General features: G+C 55.2%; 2 protein-coding genes across 2 annotated transcripts; one reads left to right on the top strand and one right to left on the bottom strand.

Annotated features, from left to right (window-relative positions):
* The first annotated feature begins 221 nt into the window (after nucleotides 1–221).
* On the top strand, nucleotides 222–3,222 carry LOC104154191 (ostricacin-2). The gene is made up of 4 exons (XM_068936929.1): nucleotides 222–371; nucleotides 1,441–1,528; nucleotides 2,420–2,546; nucleotides 3,084–3,222. The coding sequence occupies exons 2-4, from the start codon at nucleotides 1,471–1,473 to the stop codon at nucleotides 3,094–3,096; spliced, it is 198 nt and encodes a 65-aa protein (XP_068793030.1). The 5' UTR covers nucleotides 222–371; nucleotides 1,441–1,470; the 3' UTR covers nucleotides 3,097–3,222.
* Nucleotides 3,223–7,586: 4,364 nt separating this feature from the next.
* On the bottom strand, nucleotides 7,587–11,317 carry LOC138066527 (T-cell activation Rho GTPase-activating protein-like). Its single transcript, XM_068936397.1, has 9 exons — nucleotides 11,213–11,317; nucleotides 11,085–11,132; nucleotides 10,579–10,645; nucleotides 10,231–10,403; nucleotides 9,795–9,956; nucleotides 9,332–9,441; nucleotides 8,822–9,014; nucleotides 8,523–8,640; nucleotides 7,587–8,110 (listed from the first exon to the last, which is right to left on the bottom strand). The coding sequence occupies exons 1-9, from the start codon at nucleotides 11,315–11,317 to the stop codon at nucleotides 7,587–7,589; spliced, it is 1,500 nt and encodes a 499-aa protein (XP_068792498.1).

The raw sequence follows: 11,317 nt of genomic DNA, 5'->3' as shown, positions 1-11,317 counted from the left end.
ACTTCATCCCAAGGCACCGGCGCCGGTGTGCCTGCTGTGCCGCCGCAGCGGGCTGTCACAAGACGTCTTGCGTGAGGATGCAACGGTGACGGTTGCAACAGCTCCCAGGAGGCACCTCCCCCTCTCCCACTGCAGGAGGGCGCCATAAGGGACCAGCCCGCCAGCCCCGTGCACATGGGTCACTTTCTCATTGGCCAGGGGAAGATGTGGCCCCAGGAAAAAGCACGCGTCCCACCCCCCTGTCTGGGAGAGTATAAGAAACCGGGGCGCTGTGGGCAACACAATGCTTCCCTGACCTGAAGGGCCTCCAGACACAAGTGATTCCTGGAGCGACTGTCACTGCCTGAACACCAAGACCACCCCTCATCCCGGTAGGTAGCCACGGAGTGTCTTCCGGGTCAGCCACCCGTTTGGCCTCCGCGTGGCCAAGTGCCGCCTGCCTGGAAGCATCTAAACGACAGGTGGGCGGGAGCATCAGCGTCTATGGAGAGGCCAGCTGGGTCTTGGAGAAAAGCGAGCCAATCTGACATACGAGCTGCTGATGATTAGGGCCTAGAAAGAGCTGAAGGTGGATCTGGGGCGTCCTAGGGAGAGGAGAGACTGGAAAGATGCCTTCATGCTTGTGGAGGGACCTGAGGGCTTGTGTTCTGGCAAGATGGGGACGCTTGTGGGCAAAGAGGGGAGACGCTTCTCATGCAGCAGCACAGAGGTCTTGCATGCTCCCAGGCCTCAGCCAGCTGCCAAAGGTGGTGTAGCGGCGACCTCAGTGGTGGCGGCTGAGAGCCTTCTCGGCCCTCCTGCCCTTGCCTGGGGCGGTGCCACCCTGAGCCGTGGTGCGGACTGTCAGGCTGTGAGGGTCCTTGCTAGGAAGCCTGGGAGTGCCCTGGGCTTGAGGATGGGCGCTCCTGAGGCGGTCGGGCCTTTAATGGAAGAACTTCACCCATTTCTTGTCCCTCGTTCTATTCTGAAAACTGCCTTTCCTGTTTGCATAAGGACCTCCTGCTGTGCAATCCTTCTCTGTTTTGGCCTGTGGGGAAGGAGAGGCAGGAGGGAGAGAGCAAATGCTCTAGGAATAGGTCTGATCAGCTAAGTACATTGGAACATGTTTCTTATTTCACCCCTTGACCCCATCTATCTGGAGACAACACATCATACGTAAGGCCTGAGGGAGTACAGTTTCCAAAGGTAAGTTTCTGCTTGCATTTTTTAAATTTCTTTGGATGTTGCTTGGACTAAAATTGTCACAAACAGGCAAGTGTTCCCCAGTCTGTGTTTTGGAGCAACGATTAGAAAGATTTGTGAGAAAGATAATGAAGAAAACATGTATATTGTCCAAATGACTGTTCCCAGGATATTCATTAAGTTGTAATGCTTGTAATCATTACTGTCTCTTCATGGAGTCCTTCATCTATGCATTGCCTTGCTATTTCTCCTTTGCAGCCACGCGGAGCGCAGAGCCAGCTGTTAGCCATGCGGATCCTGTACCTCCTCTTCCCCTTCTTCCTCCTGTTGCTCCAGGGCAGTGCAGGTGAGACGCTGAGAGAGGTGAAAGGGTGAGATGTGAACCCCCTCAGTGGTGTCTTCCATGTCTGCAAATTTATCATATCCATCAGAGATTCTGAACAGTTTGGAGGGAATGGTTTTCTGATTGACTTAGTGTTCTTGTGTGAAAAGTCATGCAATGGAATAGATCAAAAGATCTTCTGAGGGTGCCCTTCACTCCTTGAGCACGGGCAGTGGGTGTGACTGTGGAGACAGCCACCCAGGAACAAAGTCTGTCTGCTTCGGGTAGATGAAGTGGGATTCAGCTTCAGGGACCTGCATTTAGTGGCTTCTTGGGGAACTGCTGCAGAGGAGGTCATGTTGCAGTCATGGAGGACTCAGCCCATACAGCCAATTCAAGTTATCCAAATTGTGGGCACCTTTGGAAGGAATTGCATGTCAGATCATAAGTGTAATGCCATTTGAGGACCCCTGGCCTGGGGAACAAAGCAGTCCAGTGGCCTCCAAGCTGAGTGTGGCCTCTAAGTGGTCTCTGAGTGTTGCAAAGTGCCACTGACCCGAGCCATGAGGCCTGGCGAGGGCTGGGCAAGGGCTTTCCATCAGAGGCCACTCAAAGGCCGGGCGCAGCCAGGAGGGCATGTGGGGTGCGGGCAGTCCCCTGCTTCCCCGCTCTGCTGCTCTCGGCAGCGGTGGCCACGCAGCTGGGATACTGCGGAGCCAGCATGGCTCTTCCTTGGCCTCCCGCTGCTCTTTCCCACTCTCTGTTCCTGTGCATGCACACAGTCATGTAAACGTTCTTCTGAAGATGTAAAGACTGTGGGTATGATGCAGAGTCCGTGTGGTAGGCTAACATGCAAGGGGAGTATCAGCTCCTATGGAGTAGACAGATCCTATTGTTTCTCCTTTTCAAATGCAGGATTCTCCTTTGCTCCAGGAAATAAGGCTGAATGTGAACGAGAAAAAGGTTATTGTGGATTCCTAAAATGCTCTTTCCCTTTTGTTGTCAGTGGAAAATGCTCAAGATTTTTCTTTTGCTGCAAAAAGTAAGCACTGGAATTAAAAAAGATGTTGCTTTGCTACAGCATAAGTAAAAACAGCTGCTCTTCTCTTTAAACCCAAAATCCTGCTTAACACCTTTGTGCCTTCACGCTCCGAGGCCGAGCCCAGGGCAGGACGGGAAATGGCCTTGCGTGCCCGGACCTGCTCCGTGTGGGGCTGAAGGAGCCCAAAGTCAGACGGCACCTTCCCACTCCACCTCCACCCCACAAGACCTGCACACAGCCTTTACGAAGGCTCCGCCACAGTGGCCAAGAGTGACGGGTGTCCCGGGGGTGGCGTGAGGCACAGCGTCCTTTCCCAGATGTCCCTGCAGAGCCTTGGAGGCAGGGCTGCCGCTGCTTAGCAAAAGGCACCTCCAAGCCGCCTGCAAAAAGCCCTGGAGCTTCCTTCTGCGGCATTTAGTCCTCTGCCCTCCCCGCAGCTGCGTATGCTAGGAGAGGTGGTGGGAGAGGCTGCGAGAGAGGGAAATGTGAAGAATGTGTTGCAAGCAGGTGGCATCACTGTCTGCTTTCTTCCTAAAGCATATGGGGCTGAGGCCCTGAATCGTCCAAGCAGCACTTCCCCCTCACTTCTCCATCCTGCAAATGGCTCCGCAAGTCCTCCTCCCGTCCTGCTTCTGCACTCTCCAAGTCATGTGAAAATGGAAGGTGAAGCGCTGCTCCTGATGGGATGCAAGGGCACTTGTGTGCGGGAGAAATCCGGCCGCAGGCCTTGTGTCGTTTGCAAAGAAGCTGCTCATCCCCGCTTCAATAAAGCCGTGTAGTTTGGCATTGCAGTTGGTGGAAAGTGGAGGCGTGTCCTGGTGGGACAGGAGGTTTTGGGTGGGTAAGGGTTTTGTCATCCTCAGGCTCCCCACCACGGCCGTGCTCAGGGATGCTCCTCCCTTGCAACCTGGTGGTGGTGGTGGTGGTGGTGGGGGAGGGTGTCGCTGTGCCTAGCAGTGTCTCCTGGGCCCAGGGTGTTTGCTGCCCGTGGGACAAAGCTGCTCTGTGGTTGCCGCAGGTGGGTTCCCTGGCGTGGCAGCAGTGTCCTGGTGCTTTTGGGCACAGGCTTGTCTCTCTGCCCATCGGAGCCACGGGCACCAACAGCGTGCAGCTGCATGCGGAGGGGTGCGCTGCGGTGTGTGTTCCTTGGCCAGGCACACCCTCTGGGCTGCCTACCTTGTGGGCAACAGCAGTAGTAGAATTAGGGGCAAGAAATCACAGAATCACAGAATTACAGAATGATCCAGATATGGGCCCCAGGGGGGGGATGCCTGTTTATGGAAATACCACAGTGTATGAAGCCTGTGACTCCATACTCTCCATGACTTCAGGCAGTCCAAAGCTGCCTACCCAAACCACGTTTCCCAGTCACCTTGACTGCCTTGGCCACAGGAAGGCTCAAGCTCCTTGGAATGTCCATTCTCAAGCCCAGGTCACTCCTAGGCTTCCCAGTAATGACCCGTCTGCACCACAGACCTGAGTAGTATGCACCACAGCTCAGGGTGGCACTTCCCCAGGCACAGGCAAGAAGGTAGAGAAGTAATTTAGTTATCACTAAGGCCATGACAAATCAGCCTTTACGAGTTAGACAAAGCCAGAGTGCATGCAAAACCTCTGTGCTGCTGCATGAGAAGCATCTTCTGTCTTTGCTCAGGAGAGTCACCATATCTCCAGAAATGATCTCAGATTTGCCCTCAAGCACCATGTTGCCTTTCCAGTGTGTTCTGTATGTAGCAACGTTGATTCCATGTTCAGAAGAATTACTGATGATTTCACTATTGAAGATCAAATACATTGTGTGCTATTACTCCCTCTCTGGCCATTTCTTACTTCTCCCTTCCTTGGCCAACGCACTCTCGCTTGCTTCCTTTTGCCTCAGGAAGCTCTGCCTTGTGTCCCAGGTCCCTGGGAGGTAATTAGTGTTGTGGAGTTTCAAAGAGATATAAAAAATCGTATCTTCACCCAACATTCACAAAGTGAGTCTGCAGCAAGTCTTCAGCCTTTGTTACCAGGTTGTGCTCCCTGGTAATCTGTCCTGGAAGTGTCTTAGTTTGGGTCTTGCAATTTAACAAAAGACTTCCACACTGTCAGAGTTGCGTGTGTGAGCCAGAAGGTGCAGGGCTTGCATTGGGCTGGTCACCTCTGTCAGGGAAGCTGGTGGCAGGACTGTGGGTTGTAGGAGGGGCGAGTTCTGAGCAGCTGTGACATCATTTCTGTAACGAGCTGCTTGGCTAAAGAGCCATGTTTGTTGGCATCGTGTGACCCCTCTTCGTCTTCTTCCATGGCCAACGAAGCAGAGCTCCAGAGTCAGAGTCTGCTTGGGATCTGTGAAGCATGGACTTGCCCTTTGTTGTGAGAGGCGTTCAAAAGAGCTGCTCACCCAGCACCCACACGGGCTTGTGGCTGGCTGTGTGTTAGGTGAGCTTGCTGTGCGTACATCACTTGCCCAAGAGCAGATGCCCTTTCTCCATGTGTTTTCCTTTCTGCAGTGTTCAGACTATTGGCTTTAAAAGTTGGCTCGTCTTGTGAATTTGGAGCCTTCAGCAGTTCCTCAGCAGTTTTCACTTTTTGTCCTGGTGACCCAGGCAATGAGGACTGACTGCTCTCACCCTTCAGAGAGAAGGGTAATCAGAACGCCCAGCCCAGCTGCATTTCCTTTCCCAGTAGTCAGAGCTTGTCCTGCTGGAGAGGCACGTGACACCTGCAGGTCCTGCTACCTGGCTAATGCCAGCAGAGTAGCAGCATGTGCTCATTCTCGGAGTTTTGCAGCTGGACGTGCTCAGCTCTGGGCATTGAAACACTTGCTGGGTCAGAGAACTGACCAAGTTCCCTTCAGAGTTACCTTGGTGACCTTCATGGCTGAGTTTCCAAGTGACCCTCATGGCTGAGTGTCTGTGCTGCTGGCCAGGTGAGACAGGGGCATTCAGCCATGCCGAGCCCATGTGGACCACGACAGCAGCATCTTGCACCTGCTTGGCCCAGCTCACAGTGCCCCTGCAGCTGCAGAGCAGTGGGACAGCAGGCCTAGTGCCTGGAGCATGTCTCAGGAGGCAGGTGTGTCAGAGTCCCATCCTCTCTGAGCAGGTGCTGAGAGAAATGCCATGTGTAGGAGGTGAGCCTTGCAAGATATCATCCCAGTGAGGTTCAGTAAGGCTCGTTTCCACCACCGCTCACTGAATCAGTTTGCTGTCATCAGACCTCATTTTTACTTCTCTTTCTCCTAAGTGTTTTCCAGTTCTAGACAGACATTTAGTAATCTTGGCAGGGTTTTTTGTTTTTTTGTGGGTTTTTTTTGAGAAAGTTGTCTAGTTGATGGAAGGTTACTCCATGTTGTCTAGTTGAAGGTTACTCCTAGTGTTACTGAGGTATTGAACGATGCCAGAGAAGACATCTTTGGTTCAGTCACGCGAGAAGATAAGCAGTCATTCTCCTGGGTGATTTGTCCAAAAACACGTCACATTACAAGGGCTAATGTTGCCAGGTTCACGCTTCACATTATCTTTGTCGTAAATTGCATTGAAGATGGATACATAGATGCCTCCTAAAGCATTGTCATACGCTCGTGTCTCAGGACCACAGACCCTTTGCCAGGCACAGGTACCAGGGGAGTGTTTTCACCGGCGTGATTCGAGCCCTGGGCATGGTAGCACCGGTCAATCCCCAACTGCACAGTCAGGAGCTGCAACGCTTGCTAATCTCTTCAGTACCAGGAGTATTGCAATGCAAACAATCTCCTGCCATTGTAGGTACCCACATTTTCCCCTTAAGGACACTACAAATGGCAGCACATCGGACTAACGTCGCCATTTTTGTATGTGTGCCCGTCATCTGTCCAGGCCCTAGCAATTGGAGTAATAGTTCTTCTGTAGCTGCACTCTGATAAGGGCTTCCAATGCTTTTCAGCACACACAGCTTTTTCTCTTCTTGCCGTAAGAGCTCAGTCACTAGCTGCCCTTCTCATGCAGCTATAAGCACTTTCTGCAAGACAGTGTGGTTCTCCTGGGACCCTTGCCAAAACTTGGAGCCTATGGTGACGGTGTAATCCTTTCCACCTTGCTCATTTTGTTGCCCTAATGCCTACTGACATCCCTTCTGTCCTCTGCCTGTAGGCAGTGTAAATGAGCGTGTTGGGTGCGGGTGGGGAGGGGTGCCCTCGATGGTGAAGCAAGCCTTTCATGTTTTAAAGTACTTCATGCTGCATGATGTGGAGGTTCCCAATTCCAGACTGAGCTTTTCTTCAGCAGCTCCTGCCGAGGTCCTGCTTGAATACTGAATCCAGGAAAGCATCATCTCCATACCCCCAAGAGTTCCTCATGCACTTCTCAAGGCTTTTGATCAGAAGGAGGTGGACTGTTTTCTGCCTCTGTTACTATAGATTTCAGCACCACTGGCCATCTTCCCATCCATCGGGCACCCAAGAAAGTAATCCCTTGACTGGGTCCTTGGCAGGATTCAGACATAGCTCTCACTTGATAAGCTCTTGGGCTCACAGGAAAACTCATAGGGGAGCTTATTCCAGCAGGAACCTTGTGGCTTGCAGTTTCCACCTGTGAATCCTTCAGTGCAGAAACTGTGTCCCTGAGCACATGCCCTGGAGCCTCCTTGGCTGTGTGCGGTGTGTGGCTGGTGCACGGGCAAGGCGTCAGAGTGTCCTGCTTGGTCACTGTGGATGTCACGGTTGGCACAGTGAGGCTGTAGGAGGGACCTCTTGTGGTCAGGCAGCTTTTGGGAGGCTCTTGATAAGGGGCTGGTCTTGCAGGATTCCTCTGGTCCACCCTCCTCTCTAAACACTTCCTCAGCTGACCTGGAACAGGGCCTTTGCTGAGACGCCACAGGCGATGGCTTGTTAGTGTCTGGCCTGTTTTTCCTGGACGCTTGTGGAGGAGAAGAGCTCGTCTTTCCTTTGCAGAGCTGTCTCTCTGGAAACACCTGCTTTTGCCAAGCCCCCAGCCCTGGCGTTTTGCACACATTTTCCTGCACTTGGCCAACGAGCATGACCTGGAGTGCTTTTAGGTGGCTCTGCTAGGTGTCCTGCTGCCCTCAGGTGGTGGCCCTTGGTGGAAGAAGCTTGGGGCCCCGTTTTAAAAGGTGTTTGGAGGGAGTCGAGGCTGAAAGTAGTGTGGTGCTGGTGAAGATGGAGGCATCAGGCCAGAGCAGCAGGTCTGCAGGGAGCAGCTGGAGGATGGTTTGTGTGTAGAGGGCCATGTGATGATTGCAAAGGCAGCATTGCAAAGGCGTTGTGTCAAGTGCCTCCTCCTCCACCCTTAGCTGTTGCTGCTGAACTGGGAAATTGCCCTCCCTTGGGCTCAGCTCCAGCTCCCTTCTCCTGCCCTCAGAGCAGTTGTGGAAGGACAGGTGCGGCTCCGAGAACCACCTGTCCACGCTGCTGATGCCGCTTGTGATGTTCCTCGGGGAAGGGGCAGAGGCACATGTTGGATATGGTCTGCGGAGACTGCTGCCCCTCCCGTTGGGTTGCTGCAGCTCCGAGGCTGGGGGGCTGCCTTCAGCTGCCGGCTCTGCGCTGTTGCAGGCAGAACCGTTGTGCTGCGGAGCCCCTGGCTGTCCTGTGCGGAGAGAGAAAGAGCCCAGTAGGTGTTTGTTAGGGGCTCTCCAAAGAGACAAGCAGACCGTCTCTGCGTGACCACACCGCCCAGGCTGATGCCATCTTAGTGCCTCTGTGCTAGAGGAGAAGCTAAGGAAGCACAAGTAGCCCCAAGGGCAATGTCCTGGCAGGGGGCACTTCCAGGCCATACTTAGCAACTAGGTGAAGAGCAGAGGTGTACAGACATTTTCCATTGGGAACGAATGCTGTTGTGGGAGTGCTGTCCTTCTGAAAGCGCTCCAGCAGAAAAGCCCTGCAATACCGTATTCAACCCTCTGCACCTCTCTGCATTCCCACAGATGACTTCCGACAGCCAATTAAAGAGGGAAAACCAGCAGCCCTGGCCTGGGACAGCCATCCGTCCAGCCTCATACCTGTGGAGCTGTCTGTGTGCTCCAGTGACTCCTCGGCCGAGTGACTGAAAGGCAAGGCGACGTCCTCCCCAAATATTGCTCTGCAGTTGTCTGTCAAGAACTCCACCAGTGCCGTCACCTGCACACAGACAACCACTGGTTTCTGAGATTTGCCTGTCGCATTGCAGATCGTCCTGCCGAGGGGCGGTCTCGCTGTTCAGAGGTGCTGCTTCACTGAGCTTTTGCAAGGGCGGGGGGATGTGTGGGGGTGGCTCAGAGCTGCCCCCAAGGCAGTAGCTCTTGGGGGGAATTCAACAGACCTTGTCATTCCTCTCCTGCGCTGCCAGTGGGAGCACGTTGCCCATGTCAAGGCTCAGCAGGTTTGGCCCCACGCCGATGGCAAGGTTGCTGGCATCCCTTTTGCTGGTCTCTGCCTTTTCGCTGATGTGGTGGAGCACAGCGAGCAAGCGCTGGAGCAAGAGGAGGTTTGCACTCGGCAGGTTGTCAGCTACCCTGTGGGAACGCAAGCAAAAGGCCGCAGTCATGCAGGACTGCTTGCTGCGGTCCTTCGTCACTGCAGCAACCTTTATTGACCACTGACATTTCCTCCTGTTTTCGTAGAGGAAGTGTTACTGGGAGAGAAGTGGTTCTCGGGGCCGTTTTCCCTCCAACGCAGCCCCCACAGGAGCAACAGCAAGCCGACACAAATGACGACAGGTCTCTACAGGACACTCCCATTCTCCAGAGAAGTTGTGGGGCTGGCAGAGGCCCACGATGCTGGCACAAGAGGCTCCAGAAAAGGCACAAGAGGCACTGGTTGAAAAACTTACTCTCTCAGCTTGTCAATCTTGTCCTGCTGGCTCGGCTTCTCCAGCGCTAGCATCCGCTCGTCAAAGAGGTTGTCGGAGAGGAGCTTGGCGGGGATGTTTCGGAGGAAGTCCTGCAAGGCCAAGGGACTCTAATGAGCCCCTGGACAGTGCCAGTGAGCAGAGAGGGAGCATCGGCGTGACTTGGGCTCACTCAGAGGCTGCTTGGTTGGAGCTCCCTGCTCACAAAGGCGCCCCTGAGCACTGAGAGCAGAGGGGGCTGCGCGAGGCCAGGCCAAAAGGAGGAAGTGACTTTCGCGTGGACATGTGAGGAATCAGGGGCAGAACAGTCCTGGGCCTGCACCACTGAGTTTGGCTTCAGTGTGGTTTCAGCTTGGAGTCCCACCAAGCTGAGTTGCGGCCCTGACAGGGGCCCATGCAGATGAGCCACGGGCTAATCTGAGAGCTCCAAGTCAGAGGAATTCACCTTGAGCACCACTGCCAAGAGGTGCACAGGTCTGCTGTCCAGGTGAGCATTCTCACCCTGGTCAAGGACCTCCTTCAGCTCCCTGCGGGCCCTCTCGTTGGCCGCTTTCCTGAAGATGCCCTCAGTGTCAGGCCCTTTCTCGTACAGTATAGCCAGGAGATGCTGCAGGAAGAAATGGACACTCGTTGACTTGGAGGCACGCTCTGCTTTGCTACAGTTAGTATCTCGTAGCTGCTGCATGCCCCTTACCCTGGCAGTCACCTGGCATTTCCTCCTCTGGCATGGGAGCTGGCCTTCAGGCCCTGTGTGTCAGCAGTGCATGTGGAGGGGAAACACCCACATCGCCTCCTTCTTAAGAGCCCAGGCACGAGAGCTGGGGATGCTGCCTGGCACGAGAAGCCAGAAGCAGCGCGCCTGTGTGGGCAGGCTTGCTTACCTGGACGGGCTGGGCCAGGTTCCCATCTTCCCCGCAGAGAGCTGCCAGCGGCCGGCCAAAGAGAGCGACGCTGGGGCCAGGGTCGAAGTGACCTGGGCCGTCCCGGTTGGCAGGGGTTCCTTTCCGAGCAGGGGGCCAGGATATCCCCTGCCTTCTTGCCTTTACTCCCTCTGCTGCAAGCAAAAGGAAAGCCAAACTCAGGGTAGGAAATCAGGTGGAGAGAGCTGGATAGCGCCTTTTGTGTGCAGGGTCTCATCCAGCTTGTCCCCGGGCGCAGAGCTTTTGCATGGTAGAAGGCAACAAGCAGCATGTCCCAAGGCAGCTACTGACTTCCTTTCTCCGACTCACCAGCTGGGTGGCCAGGTCCTTCCTGCATGTCGGGTGGGTCCAAGCGGGGGCATTTCTTGGCGTCCGCCTGCGAGAAACAGGTTCAGGTTACAGAGTGGCCCCTCAGCAGCTGGGGCCGCGAGGGACTTGCTCCAGCGACGCAGGGATCTGTGCGAGGCTGCCAGGAAAAGCCAAGGTCGCCCAAGGCCGGCAGAGAAGAGGCCGAGGTGCGGGACCGACACTGCCCCTCTGTGCCACGGGGGCTGTGGCAAAGGCTGCTGCTGCAGCCAGTGCCCCTGAACCGGCCCTGCAGCCCACAGCCCCGCGCGCAGGGGCAGGCTTTGATCCCGAGCAGCCCCAGCGCGGCGCGAGGGGTCTGCACGTGGCTGCGGGGGACAGCCTGCCCTGCCGTGCTCTCCTCAGCATGGGGGATGTCCTCCCTTTGCATGTCCCATGGAGCCGCCTCGCGGTGCTGAGATACCTCGCGTGCACAGGCAGCCCGGGCCGGGAAAGGAGCCCCTGCTCACCTCTGCCAAAATCAGCATCTCCACGGTGGCGGCCGTCAGTGACACCTCCTAGGTGAGAGAGCAAAGAGGTGCCACGAGAAACTCATTGGCTGCTGTTGGGGTGGAGCGGGGAGCGTGAGGACACTTACGGGACCGTAGAAGCCGTCGACCTTGGTGAGGAACCGCAAGGAGGGCAGTCGGGTGACTCTGGCTCCCGGGGCTCCTGCGCTCGGCTTGTGCACAGGGAAGGGCAT

This window comes from Struthio camelus, chromosome 3 (genome assembly GCF_040807025.1).
Source record: "Struthio camelus isolate bStrCam1 chromosome 3, bStrCam1.hap1, whole genome shotgun sequence".
Classification (NCBI taxonomy): domain Eukaryota; kingdom Metazoa; phylum Chordata; class Aves; order Struthioniformes; family Struthionidae; genus Struthio; species Struthio camelus.
The sequence above is the reverse complement of the archived record's forward strand: the minus strand, read 5'-3'. Positions and strand labels throughout refer to the sequence as shown.

Coding starts and splice junctions, on each gene's coding strand:
- LOC104154191 (XM_068936929.1), top strand. CDS start 1,471: ATGCGGATCCTGTACCTCCTCTTCCCCTTCTTCCTCCTGTTGCTCCAG. Junction 1,529..2,419: donor GTTGCTCCAGGGCAGTGCAG/GTGAGACGCTGA, acceptor TTTCAAATGCAG/GATTCTCCTTTGCTCCAGGA.
- LOC138066527 (XM_068936397.1), bottom strand. CDS start 11,317: ATGCCCTTCCCTGTGCACAAGCCGAGCGCAGGAGCCCCGGGAGCCAGA. Junction 11,133..11,212: donor TCGACGGCTTCTACGGTCCC/GTAAGTGTCCTC, acceptor TCTCTCACCTAG/GAGGTGTCACTGACGGCCGC. Junction 10,404..10,578: donor AGGACCTGGCCACCCAGCTG/GTGAGTCGGAGA, acceptor TTTTGCTTGCAG/CAGAGGGAGTAAAGGCAAGA.